This window comes from Dioscorea cayenensis, chromosome 26, assembly GCF_009730915.1.
Source record: "Dioscorea cayenensis subsp. rotundata cultivar TDr96_F1 chromosome 26, TDr96_F1_v2_PseudoChromosome.rev07_lg8_w22 25.fasta, whole genome shotgun sequence".
In the NCBI taxonomy this organism is placed as follows: Eukaryota; Viridiplantae; Streptophyta; class Magnoliopsida; order Dioscoreales; family Dioscoreaceae; genus Dioscorea; species Dioscorea cayenensis.
Genome location: NC_052496.1, coordinates 1194386 through 1216268, shown reverse-complemented (window position 1 = coordinate 1216268; position 21883 = coordinate 1194386). Strand labels below are relative to the sequence as shown.

The window sequence follows — 21883 nt, the reverse complement described above, 5'->3', positions numbered from 1 at the left end:
TGTTGAAGAGCGTAGGGAGAGAAATTAAGGAGTCCTGGATGCAATGGCGTTTTATAGAAAGGCCGGCGGCATTGGGGCAGCCGCCATTTTAACTCCTGATGATCAAAATAACCCGGACAAAAGCCATATTGACAGGCATGCCCCCAATTGTTCTCGTTCGTTGCTTCATTCGATGACACAACGCTGCCTGCCTGCCTGCCACTCAAGACCTGGTTAACTATCGACTTACGCATACCCCTATCCACTTTTCTTCTTTATATATTTCTTTTAGAAGTTTTAACCAATGAATGCATCATTTGCCTGTCACGTGAATATATATATATATATAACATAAAAAATTCGAAATTTATCAATTCCCTGGATTGAAGCATTCCCTTGACATCTTTAAAAAAAAACTTCTCATCTGAACTCCATTCTCCGGAGTCTATTTTCCACTCGGCTTCCCTTGAAGCCATTATACGCCTTTCTATCATTAATCCGGGACCGCATTAGTGATCCAGAGGACATGAGAATTTGGACTTTGGAAAGTAATTAACATGTTTTTCTCAGTAATTAAGGTCCTTCTATCGGTTCTTTGTGAATAGAGAAATTTGATCACCCATTTATTCTCAATTTTGGAAAATGGGTTATTCCACCAAAATAATCAATTTTTTTTGTTGGCTTGCTCGGGATAATAAAAATCTAACCATCACCAACATAGTCAAGAAAAGATGTAATATTCGTTGTGCAACAGATACTTGTGTTCTGTGTCACAGAAATTCGAAACATATGGATCATCTCTTGCTCAACTGCAACTTCTCTACCGCATTTGGCACTTTATCAAACAAAATTTAGGCTTTACTCCCAACCAAGGTCCATTTCTAATGTCTGGACCTCTTGGATCCCATCCCTACATGAACAACACCGATTTTTATGGAATCTTCTATCTAGAGTTATTTTCTGTAATCTATGGTTTGAAAGAAATAATCATATTTTAAATTTACATGCTCTCACCATTCATTCTGTTATTGCCAAAATTATTCACATGCTACTTGTTTGGATTTCCACAGCTAAAGACCCGAGCTAGTGCTTCCCAAATGATTACATTTGGGAAGCTCAAGCACTCCCTTGATTTCCTGAGCACAAAATCAAATGACTAGTCCGTGCGGCCTTACCCCACCCATTGCTGAGGAGTGATTGACTCCCTCTACCAATTTGACAAGGCCTCGAATACCCGAGGGTGGACTTCGCCTTCTCAGTTGTTTTATTGCGTTATTGTTTTTCTGTGTTTTCTGGTTGGTTGTTGTTGTGGTGTGCTTCATCCATGGTGACTGTGTCGAATCTCTTGTTTGTGTTTTTTTTCTGTTCTGTTTTTTGAGTTTTTGTTTGTGTTTTGAGTTTTTGTTTGTTTCTATTCTGTCTGCAGCTTTTTTTTTTAATAAATGAGTTGTTTATTCATTTTATTCAAAAAAAAAAATTTCAATTCACAGTTACATTACCATAATATTTAAAAATAAATAAATAAACCACATATTCATTAAAAAGCGGGAATTAAAGTAATTCATCTACTCATAAAAATAAATAATTTAAAGTTTTCAAATAATTCCATTTATTTTTTTAAAAAAAAATAGATAAATCAACTCAATTAAACCCGAAAAAAACAAGAACTACAAACCCTCCCCCAAACAATTTCATTTGCCTTGTGATAAACTTGCTTTTGGGAATATCTACTTTTGTGCTCAGGCAGGTATCCAAAATAAAATTATTGTATTTATAAAAAAAAAACCGTATAAAAAAAATTATATATAATAGTCCCAAATTTCAATCTATCGACAATCAATCTAGTTTACACGTCATTAGCCCCACCCTTACCTGTCATCATGCTTCTCATGTGATTTTGGTGAAATTTTCGTTTGACTTCTCTTTGTTTCATGAATAATACTTCATTAATTTAAAAAGAAAAAAAATTAGATAAGTCACACTCATTAAAAGAAGAGAGTATAAAAATACTTCCATAATTTAGTGAGAAAAAAGTCAAGGTGGGAGTGGGTTATCCACCTTTGAAACAAAAATCAAACTTGTATCAAGCTATTTTTTTTTTTTTCAAAAACTTTTATTTATTTGGTGGTCAATTAAAAAAATTAATATATGTATATAAAAAAATTAAAACTGCTTTGTACATAGTATGATTATACTATGACGCACTCGGGCCAAAATCACAAGATTTTGATAGTTAACAGTACTAATTTTGAGTTTTTTGGGAGGGAAAAATGATTTAAATTCTACATAAAAAAATTAACTCCAAAATATTTAGACCCCATAAAAATCCAAAGAGCCAAAATAAAGACGGTTGATGTTCCTTGACGAACACAGGGGCTTGTTTTTTTTTTAAAAAAAAACACAACTTGATAATTATAAAAGAATAAAAATTATTTACGGCCATTCTATTCCATGGAGCACCAAGCAGAATAAAGCAAAGTTCATAGGAAACTTTTTATTTGGAGACAAGTTAATTAATTAATAATCATGATGTATAGTATTTTATTATTTTATTTGTTTGAATGAAACATAAAGGAAAATGGTATGAACATAATGAGATGCACAGTATTTTGATCTCTTTTATCCAATTATAATTGACATATATAGTAACTCAATCAATCACAGTCATTACATGTTATTTTTATTAGCACTATAGTTTAATTAAAATCCAAACACAGAACAACATACCAACTCATTCATTCTCAGTACATGGTTTTTCTATTGTTAAACTCCCAATTTCTTCTTCCTATCTCTCTCATCTTCTTTGTTTATAAATATGGAGACATTCTACTGACGTCCTCAGATTATATATTCTCATATATGTATATATATCTGTGTGTGTATGCTTGCACCGTTAACAAGTAATCTCTCATTTGGAGTTTTCTATTTTCCTTTTCAACATAAAAGACTTTTCTATCTTGAATAAGAGCAGTTGTCAGCTTGTGGTTCTCCACTTGGTAGTTGGTACTACATGTACATATATGCCCTTGCTGTGGGAAATTAAATTTGAACAGAACCCAGCTTTTGACAACAAGAGTGGAACTATCAAAATCAGTTAGCATATCCAAGTCTAGCGTATGATCTCCTCATCTATGACTTTCTTCTTTTCCGCCTTTCTTTTTGAACCGAAAGAAATTGAGGAAGGAAATGAGAAAGCTTTGCCATATTAATCTATTCTAACAAGAATAATAACCTTGCAAACAAGTCAGTGGATTATCATTTTTCTTTGTGATCTCCTACTTCTGGAGGTGGTCCTTGTTCAATTTTAAATTTTTTTTTAAAATATATACTTCTATAACCATTGGGGTCAATATAATGTTCTCATTATAAAAAATTGAGTGTGAGACATTCAAAATGTCTCAAACACTTTTGTTGTAACAAGTCTCCGATCATAAGTGTGGATTTGTTGTCTAAATCATGTATCATAGGGGGAAGGCACACGGGTCGAATAATCCATTTATGATTTGTGCACATATCTCTAATACATATATGGCGCTCGTTATATCAACACATAATAAATGGGGAGTTGCATTAGTGCTCAGAGCTTTACTCGAAGACATGTATATTCATTCAATGTCAGCAGTGTTGTTGATCAAGTATGTATATGTACACACATTCAACAAATTAAAACAATCTGATAATCAGTCAGTTGATGATAATTAAGTTTGGATAAAAAAACATGATAATTAATTAATAAATAAACAACTGTGCATACGAAGAATTTAATAAGGGGCGGGGCATGAGTTGGTGTGCGTGTGGATTGGAATATTAGGAGATTGCACTTGGGAAACAGAAGCATGACAACAAGCACATAATCTCCATCTCATGATCTCATCTTATTATAATCTTTATAATAATATTAATATATATTAATCTATAATAATCCATTCATTTTTCATTTTTGTATATTCACTTGGTTTGGCCCTTTTAGATTGGCCCACATCTGCTATTCCTTGCCTTAATAGAAACAAGACAGGATGGGACATGACCACCCAAAACCCGAAGGGTTTCACAAATTACAAAACCCTAATGCTAGGGCTTTGCGTCTGTTTTCTTTAACACAGCATGTTTCTTTTTAATTTTTTTTTTTTTTAATTAATTAGTTCGTTAGAAAAGAGTAAATTATTCTTGGCATTGCGGTGCACACCTGACAGATTATTATCATTATTATTATGATTATTTTGACCATCAAGACATAAAGGATAAAGTTCCACTCTTGTTTTTTTTTTCTCTCTACAGAGTAAATTTTGATTAATTGAATCTTAAAATCTAAATAGATTTGAAAACTGGTAAGTAAATACTGATCACTTAGTAAATTAATGAGAAAGTTAAAACAGAGAAAATCTTGGCTGAAGTGGAGTTTACGTCAATGAACAGTATAACATAACATCAAATCTAAACCACAAAATTAACACAACTATGGGAAAACACTGCATAAAATGATTTGTGGCCACAAGACAGAATCCATCCCTTAAAACCAAAAAACAAAAAACAAAAACCAAAAATCCTACTTCATTCTCATCTTCATAATATATCAGAGACCTCTTCGCTCATCATGTGCGAACCAATCCAATGATTCACACTGTCACTGTCATCTATCAATAATTTGTTAATGTCGTATCCTATGACATAATATGATAATTTAAAAAAAATATATATAAACAGTTATTTAGTTTATTAGTATCGCATCGTTTGTGTAATGTATTTGTATTTCATTAAAGAGGTGAGTTTAAACCTTAGCCTACACGGGATGAAAACACAAGTGTTATAAGACTTGGGTTTGTGATCCTCACATGTACTCACCCACTCCTGGTAACATGCCTTGCCCATGTTTATTTAAAAAAAATATTTCAAAAGAAGCATTTCATATATTTTATTTTTTGATCTTTAATATCACTTTGCTGCTAAAATGCGCCCAATGTATTCTCACGTTTATTTATACTATAATGCGGATAGCAACAATATATGTTTATCACATTGTTAGAAACAGGATGCTTAATTAGTAGGTGATCAAGCACATTCAAAAATTTTTAAAAGAAGGCAAAGAAATGATATTTGCAGAACATCCGAACCTTGTCATTTAATTTTATTTTATATGTTGGATTAGCACTATCATAACAAATGTTAATTTAATTCAATGTTGATCTAGCTCTATAAAGTAACATGGTACAAAGTTGTTGATAAATTGTGATATATATATATATATATATATTGAATGCTTTGATAACTATAGTCAGAGGGTGCCGATGCATTTTTGGCCAGGTGTTGGGATCTGGATTTTTGTGACAAAAACCGAATCAACAAGCCAACTCATACAATGAATATGTCCTTTTCAATTAATTAGCACTACTCTTATATTTTGGATGATGTCCACAAAGCTACAAACCAGTGCCAAGTTTGGAGGAGAGTATATGTCTGTTCCTTTCAAGGAAGTTTAGCCAAATCCTTCAAGTAATGATAATATAATCCAAGATTTTTTTTTTAATTGCTTTATTTTATTAAAAATATATATATATATATATATATATATTGTTGATCTGCTATAAATTGTGTGTGTGTGATGTACAGGATTAAACGCCAACATGCCAAGCAATACTCTTAACATTCTTCAAATTAAGAAGACAACTGAGAGTCTTTCAATCATTTAGTTGAATTTTAAGAAGTTAGTTCTCATCTGGCCTTTCACAAGCTCTTTCAAATCGCAGTGATTGGATCCTTTCTTCAAATTCACACCCTTAAGTTTCACACATGATTCTGTCCCTCCTTGAAGAACTTTGCTTGGACACTGCTATGCAGTCATAGTCATTGTCCTTGTCATCATCTTATGTCCTTTTGTTTATATATATATATATATATATTATATCTACACTGAAATTATAATTATGTTTGAGGTTCAGATTTTATAAATTTACATAATAATCTCTGCATTTCGTAATGAAAAGACATTGCAATGAGCTTTCTTTTCTTTTCATGCATTGGACTAATTAAAGCCGGCCTAGATTAGTTCTTATATATATATATATATATATAGAAAGTGAGAGAGAGAGAGAGAGAGAGAGAGAGAGAGAGAGAGAGAGAGCTTGAATAATTGAATTCATATAAGCTTGGAAGGTGTTTAATTTGTTGCTGTGCCTGTGCCTGTGCCTGTGTATAATGTATATTGGTTGGATAAACTTGGAAAAACAAACAGAGGAGTGGGGAAGTGGATTCCTCTCTCCTGCTCCTATAACTAAAACTGGATATAGCTAGGTGATCCATCATTGTTGAATCTTTTTATGTTCCCAATGCGATGAATCATCCGAGTCGCATCCACAATTATTAGCAATTGCATGATTAATTGGGGGTCGTAGCCATGAGCAACCATTCATCCACAAACACAATATGTAATCTCTTTGGCATCTCTCACTTGTTGCATATATATCATGTGTACCGGCTTGTGCGGATCAAACTGGCAAATGATTTCATTAAATCACAGTTTATAAGATTTTGTGAAGCCATGAGATCATTGATGTTTACTAATATATTCTGGGTTACCCTAGCTATATACCGGATCCTCCTCAGTGTTCTTGCATATATATATATATATATATATTAAAATTAATAGCATGCAAGACCAGCAACAGCAGCAGCAGCAGCAGCAGCAGCAGCAAGACTCGGTTGTGGGTGGTGGTCGGCTGTCACTCAGTGGAGGAGTTGTAGTGTAGGTAGATACAGCATCTCATTCACTTCCCGACCAGGCACCGACAGTACTGTCCACCGGCCCAACCCAATATTGTCACACTCCCTTTTCAAGTCTCCATCTGTCGACATGTTGTTATATAAAGTCTTTCTCTCTCTCTCCCCCAATTAATTGCATTGGCTAACATTACTATACAGTACTGCTCATTCTCCCATCATCCTTAATGCATGCATGCATGTTTTAAATGTGCAGGCCTCTGCTCAGCAGTATTCACCCACTAACCAGAACCAGAACCAGAACCAGAACCAGCACCAGACTGACTCTCACTGATTATGCACATATATATATATATATATATATCAGTCGGAGTGGGTCATCGCTATTAATAAAAACCCAGATCCGAGAGTACTATCCTCATCGATCGTCTCGTCTCCCTCAAGCAATATTAGGCAATAAACACACCACCGAGTAAAAACTAATGAATGCGTGTCTCCTATAGCTAGCTAGCTAGCTAGTTGATATATGCATGGTGGATAAACCCCCACCATAATTAATTCGGCCGGTCTTCAATTCCTATCGAGTATGCATTATATATGACCAACAAAAACAACTTATTAGTTTGTAGTAAGTTGTAGTAGCAGCAGCAGCAGCAGTTGCAGTTGCAGTCAGGTGGAGATAATAACTAACAAGTAGGCTAACTATATATAATATATAATATATATATATAGCTAGTGATCATATCTTCTTGGGTGCGTGTCTTGTACAAATTATTTATTAAGGGAGATGCGTTATCTGTCTATTCACTGGGGGTGGAGAGGCCAGGCCGGGAGGGCCCAGTGCCAGCTGAGCTGATCGCTTTGGACCAGCTGGGAATGGAATATGCCGATGGGTGCGGGCCATCGGAGATAATACATTACATAATATATATATATGGATATTATGTTTTTGACGTTCGAAGCCATGTGCATTTGCTTGCACCGGCAAGCGCGCTGCATCACACATCCACTGTTTCATCATTGGACCCAAAGTGGAATGAAAGCAATATCACAGCTCACTCCTCTCACCTGCCTTAGCATTCTCCCGGTTAACACGCCGCCGCCTTTGCCCTAACTCCTTATGCTCATCATTGTCCTTTTTATATTTTAAAAAAAAAACAAGCGCACTAGCTAGCCAATGCTATATATATATATATATATGCTCAGTTCCTCTATTATTTGCTGACAAATTCTGAATGGTAGCGTATAAAATTAATACCAAATTAAATTAGAGACGACTGGTTGTTGTACTGTACATGCTAATTAAGCTTGAGACTTGAGGAGCAAACAACAAATGGTCATCAAGTCCAGGTTCATGTCACTTCTGTTGTTAATGATTGGGTCACAAGCCTGGCATATTGAAACTTTGCAGCTAAACAGTGGTTACATGTGCCTCAGCAGGACTACTGAATGACTACTACCTCTAGAGCCTTTGTATCCAACCAACCCAAGCATTATTTGTCAGCATTTGCCCTGCAAATTATACTGAAACTGACCATCTTTCTCCAGAAAAAAAACTCGATCCAATGTCCCACTCTACACGGCAAAAGAAAAAATATGCATTTCGTTGGCAACACAAAATATAATGATGCATGACACCTTTTTCAATGAAGGCGCACTTCCAGATGACAACATGAATGTCCATATATATATGGTTCCAATTCCAAAGCTCTCTAGATATATATATATATAGATAGTCCTCTGAAACCAAACCGGGAAAGAATTATAAGTTTTCACCATATACCCAGTGATCAGACTGTACCTGACTCAGACTGCTTAGCTTCATGTTCTTGGTTCGGTTGTGGAACAACAGCAAAATCCTAGAGACTCACATGCAATGTTTGTCTTGGTTGGCCTATTTCCTCCGCTGTTATTACTAATATATATATATATATATTTGTATCAGCAAACCTCATGGTGCAAAAGTAGTCTTCGGAACTTGAGTAACCTGCACACCATCTTTGACCAATGAATGGAAATATGGATACTCCTGAAACACGTACATCCATCTGATCAATCAAACCACGCAAGGATATAGTATTCTTTCCATATCATATATAAATTTTTCTATTACATCCACGTGGAGAATTTACACATTATTAAAACTAATACAGATTAGTCATGCATAGACAAACACATAGCACCTGATCTTTAAACCAGAAAAGAATTAACATTAGAAAAAAAAACTCAATTGTGATGACACCTTGGCCCAAAAGATGAAGGAAGGAACTCGCGAGACGATTGACATTCAACTGCCAAACCCAAGTTCACATTCCAGGTTATTACAAGTTACAAATATGACATGCCAGAACAGCCCATAGCTCATGCACTAAGGATCCGCACATCAAGTCCACAGTGAACCATTGTCATCTGATTTAATTAAAAAAAAAAATCTCAATGGCATAGATCTGCACCACAATGACAGGAAAGTTTTATCAATAGAATTACAATTATTGTCTTAAAAAATTCAATTTAATTAATCTTGCTTGATTTGCAAGTTAATACACATCTGGTCCATATACCGCTGCGTCATCCAAATAAGAACAAGAAAAAGAAATACAGCTCCCCATGCACAGTAATTTGTAATCACACAAAACACTGCTTCAAACATCAATTTGAAACCAACAAAAAAAAACTAGGCTCTCTATCAGGCCACAAACATCATCACCAGCAGAAGCATTAAAAAAGACTGAAATGCATCTGGCAATATGGATGTTATCAAACTGTAGATATTGGAAGATCATTAGGAAACCAGTTGCAACCCAAGCCTATGTAGATGACGGATACAATCTGAGCAAGGGTGGTTAATATACTAAAAATGAGTCCCGGTCTTACATCAGTGCATACTAATCATCACAACCAAATAAACCAGGTAAGAAACAGTCAAACTCTCCAGAAACTTTCTGAATATACTTTAGAGTATAAAATCAATGGCGACATAAAAACCTACTACTGGAGCACCAGGGACATTCATCTATTCAAAAGCATCATCATCATCATCTGGCAGGGGCTGTGCAGCTGCAGCAGCTATCTCTGCCTCGTACCTGGAAAACCACAATTTGTCATTACCAGATAGATCCATGCCTAACAATAAGACACATCTCTTTACCCTACGGCTTACTCTCCTTTTACATTGTAATATTATTCATGATTTTTTAAGGTCCAGTGAGAACAGACAGATCCACCGGGCTTGAAATTTTAAAAAGAGAGAATGCATGGCACTAATATTCAAGTTCAGTCAGTCACGCTCAAGCCCAATGAAAACAATTTGCCCCTCATGACCAACAGACTGTTACATGCAAACTACAATAAAGATGCATAATGTTCTGACAAATTTATCAGCTGCAGTTGTATTTAATTTCACTTACTGTTGCTGAGCAGCAAGATCAATTTGAACTTCAGGAGGAGCAAGGGCTGGTGACTCAACAAAGTGAAGGTTTGAATCCCTGAACCAAGGAAAGTTTCTATCATAACAAGCACCAAATATGACAAATACAAAGTAAAAAATAAACAGAATAATCCCCTACCCAGCAAGTTTTCTAGCCAAATATAGGAACGGTTTCTCAAAATTGTAGTTGCTCTTGGCAGAGATCTCATAGTACTGAAGATTCTTTTTCCTGTGGAATGTAACCATCTTAGCCTTAACTTGCCTATTCTTGACATCTACCTTGTTGCCACAGAGAACAATGGGAATATTCTCACAGACCCTGATAACGGCAGAATAATTTGAATGCAATCAGATGATCTCTTCAAAAGCGTGGGTTCTTCTAAAAACATGTAAAAGTCTCACCTGCACAGATCTCGATGCCATGTTGGAACATTCTTATATGTAAGCCTTGCAGTAACATCAAACATGATTATAGCACATTGCCCATGAATGCTGTAGTCACAGAAATAGTGTCAGCCTTATACCACAAACAAAATTCATAATAATAATAATAATAATGCAAGTGAAGGAAGCCAACGGATAAAAGGCAGGGATCAAAAATTCATCCAGGTTTGGACTACATACTTGGCAAAAAAATTGGCAAACTGTGATGGGATCCAACTAAGAAGATTGATTTCCAGTAAGATTTGATCATGACATAGCGTAGTGCATGAGAGAAACAAAAGCTACTAGCAATTCAGGAGTGCAACGTACAAAAATTTACACTGGGGATGCCCACTTGCTGTGACAATATGCAAATTGGACACAACAGATAAATAAACCCAATATAAGAGGAGTTCACTAAATTTGATCCATCAAAAATTAAGCCTGAAAACATATGATCAACACAATAACAGTTACATAAAGTATAATTAGTTTTACATGATGAAAAGTTCAAAATTGTAATAGCGCATAATATAAAACAAAATTAGAACCAAATGCTGACCAGATTTTGTGTTAGAGAATACATTGATAGAAACAAAAGTTGGCCATTAATACTGTGATAGTGAAATTCTACTAGTGATCTAGTAAAGACCTATGACACAGAGAAAGTAATATTAGATTGGAATGCATCAACAAATATCTTCCCCGTCCAACAGACCTTGAAGACATATTATTGATTTTTGCCTTTTTGACATCAAAGCATAACAAGTTTTGTAAGAGAATGAGAAGCATGATGCAATCAATACCACCATTCCAATCTTATCATATGTAATAGGAATCATAAGTCTTCTTGTGACTTTAGTGCAATCCCTTCTCTGGCAATTGATTTATTTCTTATTGATTTTATCATCAATGGTTGAAGTAACTGACAAATTAAAAAGGTAAAATGAGGTTTTTTTCATTAATGCATACAAAGGAAATAAGTGTTGTACTTGTAACTATCTCTCATCTTCTTACAAAAACATATTCTTGAGTCTTGCGTTGTTCCCATTAGCATTTTTGCAAGTAAAGATGTCAGTGCCCTAAATAACTCAGCAAGGCTTCATCAAGTTTGAGAACCCACAAAGAGGAATACAAAACTACATAAAATCTATTGCCAATTTCTATTAGACAGGCATTAGTATCAAAAGTATATCGAAACCAAGAGAAGGGTAATGGTAAATTGGTAATCATATAAATCCCTTAGCTGCTACTAAACACTGAAGTTTGCTATTTGGAAACATTAAAAGATTGATAGAGTAAAGTGCATAACTAATAACAATCATTCAACTTCACCAGCTAAACAATTTAACAACAGGGACATCACCAAAACGTCATATTGAGACATAGAGCATTGTTATACTTAATATTATCATGTGAGAGTGGAGTGCATTACACTGAATTTAGCAGCCAAAGAAGAACAAAGGGTCAAAATGGGATCTAACAAACTCACTAGTATCCATCTCTTAGGCCACCAAATTTCTCCTGGCCAGCGGTATCCCAGCAGTAGAACCGGATCTTCCCACAGTTTGTAAAGAAATCCAATGGATGGACTTCAACGCCAATGGTAGCTGGAGATAACATTATGAACAAAAGGAATTTATATATATATATATATATATATTAGTCAAATTAATGAGATGGGATTCTTATTACGTTCATATTTCTTCTCAAACTCTCCAGTAAGATGCCTCTTCACGAACGTAGTCTTCCCTGCAATAGATCAAATACGCAAATTGAGATGGTTCCATTTCCTCGGATCAAAGATTTATTTGACAAGATTTTTTTTTTTTAAAAAAAAAAAGGATAAAAAACGATCTAGAACCAGCAAAGACCCAAAAAAAATACTAGAAATCCGAGAGAAAGTGAGCTCAATATAGAGAAAATAAACGATTGATCACCTGTACCACCATCGCCTACAATCACAAGCTTGAAGCTTGGATAATCCACAGTCTGCTGATTCGGGAGCGCCTGAGACAAAAGGATTCAACAACAAGAGATAGATTATATATACTGATGAGTGAGACCAATAAAGCAAAAAAAGATTCGGCAAGAGCAATGGAAGGAAAGAGGAACGGAATCGGTAAAACGAGAGAAGGAACACATACCATCAATCAATCAATCAATCAATCGATCGATCGAATCGACGAGGGAGAGGCTGCGGAGTATTTTGAGCAAAGGATTTTGCTTTTTTTTTTTGGTTCTCTTACGCGGCGCAGGGGACTGGGGAGGGGAAGAAGAAGAAGCAGCCTTTTAAATTAAAATTGAAAAAAATGGAGGAGAAGTAGAAAGAGAGGTGGAGGAGCGAGGGAATTAAATAGAGGCGGTGGTCTTTGGCTTTCATTTGACGCGACTCTGCCAGCCGTTGGATTTTCCATATATTAATATAACGTGGTAGAGGCATCCACCGTTGCTTTTCAGGATTCTCGATGCCTAAGAGCATGGCCGGTGGACCACGACCCCCATAATAATAATAATAATAATATTGAACTTGTTCTCACGCTTGGGATCGGATGCGAATGTCAGTCTGATCAGACCCGAACCAAGCCCAACTTCGCATTATTACTATTTATATACACACATTACATGTACGTATCAAGAACAAATTGCATTTTAATATGTTGACTTGATATAACAAAGTCATGTAGTCATATTTTGTCTTTAAAAAAAAAAACAACCATGAAAATAAAATTAAAAGCTTAATTGTTATTCAGAATAATAAAAACAAAAAAAATTTAAGAAAGTTGATCTTTGTAAAGAAAAGAGTTATCATCCTTTGATGTGAAAGTGGTCATTTTGTAACTTTGTAATATTATTATTATTTTTTAAAAAAAGAATTTTATAAACCACTTAAATTAAATAGATATTATTTATTTTTTATTATATAAGCAAGTGATGTGTAAGCCTTAATATTAGGGCAGCATTTGATGAGTATAGAGTTTGTAAAGGCCGTGGAACATTGCATCAGTGGGCTATTGTCCATCTATAATTAATGGGATGAACCAAGCATGCATCATCATCTTCCATTGGATCAGCAGGCAGACAGACCAAATTAAACGGCTCATCCGATCTTTTTCAATTTATAGATATATATATATATATTTTTTTATTTTGTAGTTAATAATTGATGTTCTAGATGATAAAAGGGGCGAGACGATGATAAGGAATCATTGGCAAGGTAAGTTCAAACTAATTAAAGTTAAGGATCATGCGCGAGAAAGTAAGAAACAAAACATAGTGGCCTCTCATTTCTATACCTTTTTTAAGTTTTTCAACACACCAATCGGATTCGAATCTTATGCACAAAACGTTCAATGAACGCAACAAGATTGAAAGGCAAGTAAAAGACATGCTACATATATATATATATATATATATATATATATATCAGATCCAAAACAAAACAATTTGCAGACAATGAATAAGATCCAATAAATAAATAAATAAACAACGGAACTATAATTGAAAGGGAGTAAAGTTGTTGAATACATTGAATATGAGAATTGTCATGAAAGGCCAAACAAAAACATGGGCATGGGGTGTCGTCTTTTGATTTTGTGGGGCTTTCAACGTATACAAAGGAGGATATTATTATGTCATCCTCGTGCAAGGAAAACAAAGAAAGGGAAGAAACAAGGACATAAATATTACAAGAAGCAAATAAATTATTCATCTTTAATCAATCTTCTTATTTTTTTTTAATTAAATAACCACCTTAACAAAAGTCTTATTATTTTTTTCTCAATAAAGCAATGAATTTTTTTTTTTTGGCTCAATCATCCTCAATCAATTCTTTTCTTTAATAAAACAATAATTTATCCACCTTTTAATTAATTTTCAAATCTCTCAATCTAAAAATAACAATAAAAAGTGTATATATTTTAAGTGAGTTATCCATATTAATAAAATGAAAAATTGAATAATTATAAAAAAATTACAATTTTCACCGGGTTGCATTGTTATACATATATATATATATATAATATTACTGTAAGAATTCATCCATACATGATATTATAGATATTTTATATAAAAAAGTAAATCAAATTTTCAGAAAAAATGACAGATAGCTTGTCCTTTCGTGAAAAAATAAAAAACATTAGAGTGCATATAGGATTGAGCAATCTGCAGGGCATGCATTGATATTGAATTATAAAAAATGAACGCAATGTCAACCTGCAACACGGTGGACTTTGTGACTATAACAATAATGCTAATATATACATATTTTTTCCTTTTTCGGCAAAAAAATGCTAATCTTGTCTTGTCAACTTCTTTTCTTTATAGCGCAGTTGACATGGGGAGGTGTTGAAAATTTTTATATGCATTTCTTTTAATTAGTATTTAGTAGGAGTATTGTTTATGATCCGATTGACGAGGAATATAATATGCATAGTGGGAATATAATATGTCACATCCCCTTATTAATATATATATATATAATTTAAATACTATTATATTCATATTATTTTCATTGATTTTATTTACATATAATAAATTAAAATTTTTATTTACATATATGATAACCTATTTATTTATATCATGCATAATTTACACATAAGACTCATATAAAAAATAAAATGTGCTTAAATATGTATAAAAATCAAAATCTTTTATTTAATAAATTTATGATTTATTAATTTTTTTTTAAAAAAAAGAAAAAAATTATAATGTAAGAGGAGGAGAGAGATTTGATAAAATTGTAACAAAATTAGCATTGTAACTAATTTATAAATTATTTTAGAAAATTAATTTAACAATAACCATCCCGTTATTGTTAGATTTATAATGGATATCATCGATTGTAGTTTATCTAGTGTTTTTTAAAATATATATAATATATATATATAATAAATATGAAGATTGTTGTGCCTTTGAATGTATCCAGAAAATGGGAAATAGATGTGTTGTGTCAGCAACAACATCAATTTTATATACGGGCTTTGATCCGTATTAAAACTTAAAAGTAATAGAATTAGTAATTTTATTTATTTATTTATTATTTTCGTAATGAATACTATTGAATAGGACTTATGTAATTTTATAAAATAAATAAATGATAATAGATCAGAATCATAGTCGGCTTATGCAAGTCAGCAGCCCTCGCGTGTTCCCGGAGTAGCATATAAATAGTACTCTCATACTGCGCGCAATCAGTCATCGCCTCCAATTCCAAAGAAATACTTTCTTTATGTTTAAGACTTCTTGCTTCTCTTCAACAGTGGCGCTATTGATTTGAGATCCAGCTTCATTTCATGAAGGCTTGGGATTGAGATTGGTGGGGAGGGAGAAGGAGTGGAAAGGAGAGACTAGTTATGGCTGAGGGGAACAGGGGGAGAAGGGTGTTCAATGTGCCAGCAATGTGTGGCCGGGAGTTAGAGGCTGAGCTTTCCCGGGATGGGAGTCATTACAGCCTCTCCAGCGGGATGCTTCCATCTCTCGGTGCCAGGAGCAATCGAAGGGTTAAGCTTCGGAGGTTCATCTTGTCCCCTTATGATCGTCGTTATAGGTATTCTTTTTAAAAATTTCTTTTTCCGTCCAGCAATTCATCAGTTTCCTTAATAATATATATAGTTTGATGTGTTTTCTTATTCTCTCGTTCTATATATTTGAATGTCTGAATTTGCTGTTTGTCTTGCTGTTTATAATAAGAGCAAAAGACATAGTTCCCCTTTGAAAAGTAAGAGTAGAAGGTTATTATGATTGCTGTTTATGTCTTCTAATTATCTCTTTTCTTTTTAAAGTAAATAATATCAGGAATTCGAATTTGTTGTTTCTTCTTCAAAAAATCGTGTACTTTTTCATGTTCCAATTGTTGTGATGGATGGTTGGATAATTATTGATTCTGTAAGCAGTGCATCTCTCATGTGTGGTCTTCAAGCTGATCAATAAGCTTGGTATTTATTTAAAGTATTTGGATGCTGGTTTTTTCCGCAGAGCATGGGAGACATTTCTTATTATTCTGGTCATATATTCTGCTTGGGTATCTCCTTTTGAGTTTGGGTTTCTGGAAAGACCAAAGGGAGGCCTAGCTATTGCTGATAACGTTGTTAATGGATTTTTTGCCATTGACATCGTCTTGACCTTCTTTGTGGCCTACCTGGATAGAGCAACATATCTTCTCGTAGACAAACCAAAAAAAATTGCTTGGAGGTACACAACCAGCTGGTTTATTCTAGATGTTGCTTCAACTATCCCATCTGAGGTCGCTCGCAAAATTCTGCCTCATAAACTCAGATCATATGGGTTTTTTAACATGCTTCGGCTTTGGCGTCTCCGGAGAGTCAGCTCGCTTTTTGCCAGGTATATGACTCTGTTTCACTAGTTTTGAATTCACCGTGCAGTTTCTTTATTGGTTTTGTTTTGTTCCTGTTTGGCATTACGTTGAAGACATAAAATTCAGATCAATGGTTATATGACAGGTCTTGTTTGAGCAATTCTAATATATACAGTTTCCTCTTTCCTTTGACAGGTTGGAGAAAGACAGGAACTTTAATTACTTCTGGGTTCGATGTGCAAAGCTCATCTGTGTAAGCAACTTCTCAGTCTTCGTGTTTTCTTTGCTTATGAATGCTATGATCATAGTCATACCATTTTTCAGTTGTTCTTTATCAATTCTGTAGGTTACTCTCTTTGCTGTTCACTGTGCGGGATGCTTCTATTATCTTCTTGCAGCGAGATATCATGACCCCAGTATGACATGGATTGGGGCGTCCATGCCAGACTTCCGTGAAAGAAGTTTATGGATTCGCTATGTTACATCAATGTATTGGTCAATCACGACCCTCACAACTGTTGGGTATGGAGATTTGCACGCTCAAAACACAAGAGAGATGATTTTTGACACCTTTTACATGCTCTTTAATCTTGGATTAACGGCATATTTGATTGGAAATATGACCAACCTAGTTGTTCACGGCACCAGCAGAACTAGGAAATTTGTAAGTTCCTTCAATCAAACTCAGCGAAAACCTTCCTGCTGAAACTCATGATTATGTATGAATGAAAAATGATTGTGCATGTGTTTTGATGAGTGTGCGTTTAATTACAGAGGGATACCATTCAAGCCGCCTCAGGTTTTGCAAAGAGAAACCAGCTTCCTGGACGGTTGCAAGATCAGATGTTGGCGCACTTGTGTTTGAAGTTCAGGACAGACTCAGAGGGTCTTCAGCAACAAGAGACACTTGATGCTCTTCCTAAAGCCATCAGATCCAGCATTTCCCATTTTCTGTTCTATTCTCTTGTCCTTAAGGTGTATTTATTCCGTGGTGTTTCTGATGATCTACTCTTCCAACTTGTAAGGCATCCAAATTTTTTCACATTTTTATGTGTCGGTTTGCTTTATACTCCTCTAACATCACAACTTTGCTTGGTGTTTGTAAATATCTTCATAGGTTTCTGAAATGAAAGCCGAGTACTTTCCTCCGAGGGAGGATGTGATTCTGCAGAATGAAGCACCTACCGATTTCTACATAGTAGTCACTGGCAGTGTGGTATGGACAACTTTTATTTTCAGTTTTCTTTTTAAGGGATCTAATTTGTCCTTGGGAAAAACTTGAAACATACGCCCTGGATTACTCTGTAACTTGTGCACAAGATCAAAATGCCATGTTCTCCATCTTTCATAGTTATTAAACCTTTTCTTCAATGCCTGCAGGATATAATAGAGCACACGAATGCAACTGAAAAGGCAAGTTTGGATAAGCACAAGCACAACAATTTGTGGATTTTCTAATGAATATTTATGAAATACACCATTGAAAATGTCTCAATTATGGTGTGCAACTTGCAGATTGTTAGGGAGGCCAGGACAGGTGATTTGGTTGGAGAAATCGGAGTGCTTTGCTACAGACCTCAGCCATTCACAGTTCGCACCAAAAAATTGTGTCAGCTGTTGCGCTTAAATCGCACCACATTCCTAAGTATAATTCAATCAAATGTCGGGGATGGAACTATAATCATGAACAATCTTCTGCAGGTAAAACATGAATTTTCTCCTAGTTTCTCTGTTTTTTTTTCTCCCTGTCATGAATTAATTATTTGTTATGGATGCCCTAATCTCTTAAATATAGCCTTGCCCAATGGCAGAAGAAATTATTTTATTCTTTCCTAGATGGTACTCAAATCCTCATCAGTAGGTAATTCTCTCTTCTACCATTTCAGTTCTTGAAAGGGCAGAAAGACCCTTTAATGGAAGGCGTCCTGAGAGAGACAGAAAATATGCTGGCGCGAGGCCGAATGGACTTGCCTCTGACTTTATGTTTTGCTGCAATTAGAGGAGATGACCTCTTATTACATCAGCTCCTAAAGCGTGGTTTAGATCCAAATGAATCAGACAATAATCGGCGGAGCGCATTGGTTTGAGACACTTGCACCTACATCTTAACTTGTTTCCAAGAACAATCAAATATTTAACTAAGTAACTGGTTTTTTTTTAAATCTGTTTGTCTATTCCAGCATATTGCATGTTCCAAAGGAAGCGAGAACTGTGTTCTTCTCCTTCTAGATTACGGGGCAGATCCCAACATCAAAGGTATGATGCAAATATTGGAAATTACCCATCACTAAATCCTGTCAATGTGAAATTTTAACTGTGAAGTTCAGCATCATCCTTATTCCTGCAAGTTTTGCCTTTTTGTATGTGTTTCCATGCATTTACTTTTGGAACAGTTTTGGGTTTTGGTTAAGTTAGTTGTCTGCCAAGTTACTAAAGAGTTGACCTCAAATCTTTAGCACTAGTTATTTTTTATTTTATTTTTTGACGAAGTGGATAATCCACAATTTTATTATATTACTAGTTATTGCCAAATCCTGTCAAGCATTTTATTATACTAAGCTTTATCTTTTTGGGAGAGTTGACTTGTTTCACCTGAACCTAAGGTACTAACCAACCGGGTACTTGTATCAATCAATTATCCAATTTTGTATATTGTGTTTGACTTTCAGCTTTTGCATAGGTTATCTATGCAGGTCATAGTTATTTTATTGGCTTAATTCTCCCTTTATCCTTTGAACTATGATTTACTCGTTCTGATTTCAAAGTGGTAATTCCTCTATATTTTAATGTCTTTCTGAACAGACTGAGAGTCTGAATCTGCGCCTTTTATAAAAGAGCCTTTGATTGGATTCTAGTGAAACCCAACAATCGCCATTCCACTTGTCTTTCTTTCCTACATAATGCAAGTCCTTGTGGACTTGATTTGGCATTGGTCTTCGCTGACGAGTGTTTGCATGTGCTTCTCAAAATTGGCTTAATGGTGTTAGGCGGCCATTGAACTGTGTTACCTTACTTTTTTATCTTTATCATTTATTTGCCACTGATAAAGTGATCAGGAAGCTTTGTCATGCTGCCTCTTATGGAACAATAGTATATAATTATTGGTTCTCTCTCTTCATTAGTGACATGTTATACTCCTATCCACCCAATTCCACCCTGATTTAAGGTTGTCCATGGAAACCCCCACAAAATAATTGCAAAAGTCATTTTCTTCACTTGACACTAGAGATATTTATGTTCTTTATTGAGCATTGGACTAGTGGGCTTTGGCAACTGATTCTAACTCTTGAGTTTGACCTGTTTAGTCCAGTGTTTTAATACTGTTTCATCTCCACCCGGTAATGTGCAGATTCAGAAGGAAGTGTTCCGCTGTGGGAAGCGATACTTGGCAAACATGAGGCGATCATCCATTTGCTGGTAGACAATGGTGCAAACCTCTCTGCGGGTGACATAGGCCAGTTTGCATGTACTGCTGCGGAGCAAAACAGCTTGGAGCTTCTTGAAGATATAGTTCGTTATGGAGGGGATGTGACCGTTACAAGGATGGATGGCACCACTGCTCTGCACTTAGCTGTCTGTGAAGGAAATGTTGAAATGGCCAAGTTTTTAGTGGAACATGGAGCTGACATTGATAAAGCAGACATGAATGGCTGGACAGCCAGAGATCTTGCTGACCAACAAGGCCATGATGAGATAAAAGCCATCTTTGAAGCCAAAAACGCACGTGATAACAAATCTTCCACCACGGCCGACTCGTTACAAGCTCCTCAACTGGTTGGGAAGTTTAGCAGTGAACCTTCAATACGCCATGCCAACTTTGAAGCCACACCATCACCATCACCATCACCATCACCATCACCATCACCATCACCTGGAGATGCAATCTTCTCCAGGAAAGGCCACCGATGGCAGAAGGCTAGTAATTTTCACAACTCCTTATTCGGGATCATGTCAGCTGCGCATGCTAATAATGTCAGTGCACCTCTCTCTTCCATGGTGCCTACAAGGTGTGCAGGCGTCTCAGCTGTTCACCATCACCCTCCCAAACGAGTTACTGTTAGCTGCCCAGAGAAAAGTGGCATGGCAGACAAACTTGTGCTACTGCCTAGCTCACTCAATGAGCTGCGACAAGTTGGTGCAAGGAAATTTGGCTTCTTACCAAGCATGGTCTTCACCAGAGATGGAGCTGAGATTGATGACATAAATGTCATTAGGGACGGTGATCAACTTGTTTTGGTTAGCGACAGTTGGTTGAGAGGAGATGGTAATAACACCTCACAAGTTTGAATATTTATGGTCAAACAATAACTTAATTCCTGCTTTAACTCTCAACTCTCAACCATGGAGTTGAGTGTTATAGAGCAGGGGCGCCGCTGGTCGCCTTTCTTAAAAAAATAAAAAAAATAAAAAAACCGTTTATTCTTGAAGATCTTGATAAGTTTTGAAAATCAGGATCTTTGGATAGTTGTACTCTGTATCTTTTCAGTGGGGGCATGGGTAGAATACAAAATTTACTCACTGGTGCTTGGGGACCTTTATTGATTGATTGATGCATTGACTTAGCAATAAACATCAATATAAACAGTATCAAATAGTACTGAAATCCGGATGTACAGACTTAGCAATAAATAACACCGGGTCTGCGGTTTTTTATTTTCAATAAATTTGTAGTTTATTTATATTTATTTCAAAAATAAATAAATAAATAAATAATATCGGGTGAAAAGAATCTGTTGTATCGACAAGCTTCATGGAAATACTTTGCAACTCTTTTTAATATAGACTATTGTGCTATAATGAACAGCTTTTCCCCCCTTTATGGAGAAATAAAAACACCAGCGTTCAACTGATCAATATTAGTAATTAAGCACTGTAAATAAATAGATACTTTCTACTTACCAAGGTTCAATATGTTGTATGCCATATATTTTGTTTTCTTCAAACTGCAATTCTTGACCATTGGCGAGATGGGCAACATTCTACCCAAGAAATTAGTGAAGTGGGATATTCATGCTTATATTGGA

General features: G+C 35.2%; 2 protein-coding genes across 2 annotated transcripts; one reads left to right on the top strand and one right to left on the bottom strand.

Moving 5' to 3' along the window:
• Positions 1-9185: 9185 nt before the first annotated feature.
• Positions 9186-12875, bottom strand: LOC120253136 (GTP-binding nuclear protein Ran-3). The gene is made up of 8 exons (XM_039261436.1): positions 12691-12875; positions 12484-12553; positions 12239-12295; positions 12036-12153; positions 10523-10612; positions 10260-10439; positions 10101-10178; positions 9186-9776 (listed from the first exon to the last, which is right to left on the bottom strand). Exons 1-8 carry the CDS (start codon positions 12691-12693, stop codon positions 9707-9709), a joined length of 666 nt encoding a protein of 221 aa, XP_039117370.1. The 5' UTR covers positions 12694-12875; the 3' UTR covers positions 9186-9706.
• Positions 12876-15772: 2897 nt separating this feature from the next.
• LOC120253163 (potassium channel AKT1-like) lies at positions 15773-21616 on the top strand. Its single transcript, XM_039261477.1, has 11 exons — positions 15773-16091; positions 16520-16885; positions 17055-17112; positions 17206-17523; positions 17634-17879; positions 17977-18075; positions 18240-18272; positions 18375-18560; positions 18746-18940; positions 19040-19115; positions 20209-21616. Exons 1-11 carry the CDS (start codon positions 15898-15900, stop codon positions 21144-21146), a joined length of 2709 nt encoding a protein of 902 aa, XP_039117411.1. The 5' UTR covers positions 15773-15897; the 3' UTR covers positions 21147-21616.
• The last annotated feature ends 267 nt before the right edge of the window (positions 21617-21883 follow it).

Bases quoted from the DNA above. Each gene is read 5' to 3' on its own strand.
- LOC120253136 (XM_039261436.1), bottom strand. The intron at 12,296-12,483 runs GTGATCAATCGT...GATCTATTGCAG, and splicing joins TGTAGGCGATGGTGGTACAG to GGAAGACTACGTTCGTGAAG. The intron at 10,179-10,259 runs GTAGGGGATTAT...TCCTTGGTTCAG, and splicing joins TTGGCTAGAAAACTTGCTGG to GGATTCAAACCTTCACTTTG.
- LOC120253163 (XM_039261477.1), top strand. From the start codon at position 15,898: ATGGCTGAGGGGAACAGGGGGAGAAGGGTGTTCAATGTGCCAGCAATG. The intron at 16,092-16,519 runs GTATTCTTTTTA...TTTTTTCCGCAG, and splicing joins CCTTATGATCGTCGTTATAG to AGCATGGGAGACATTTCTTA. The intron at 18,561-18,745 runs GTAAAACATGAA...CTACCATTTCAG, and splicing joins TCATGAACAATCTTCTGCAG to TTCTTGAAAGGGCAGAAAGA.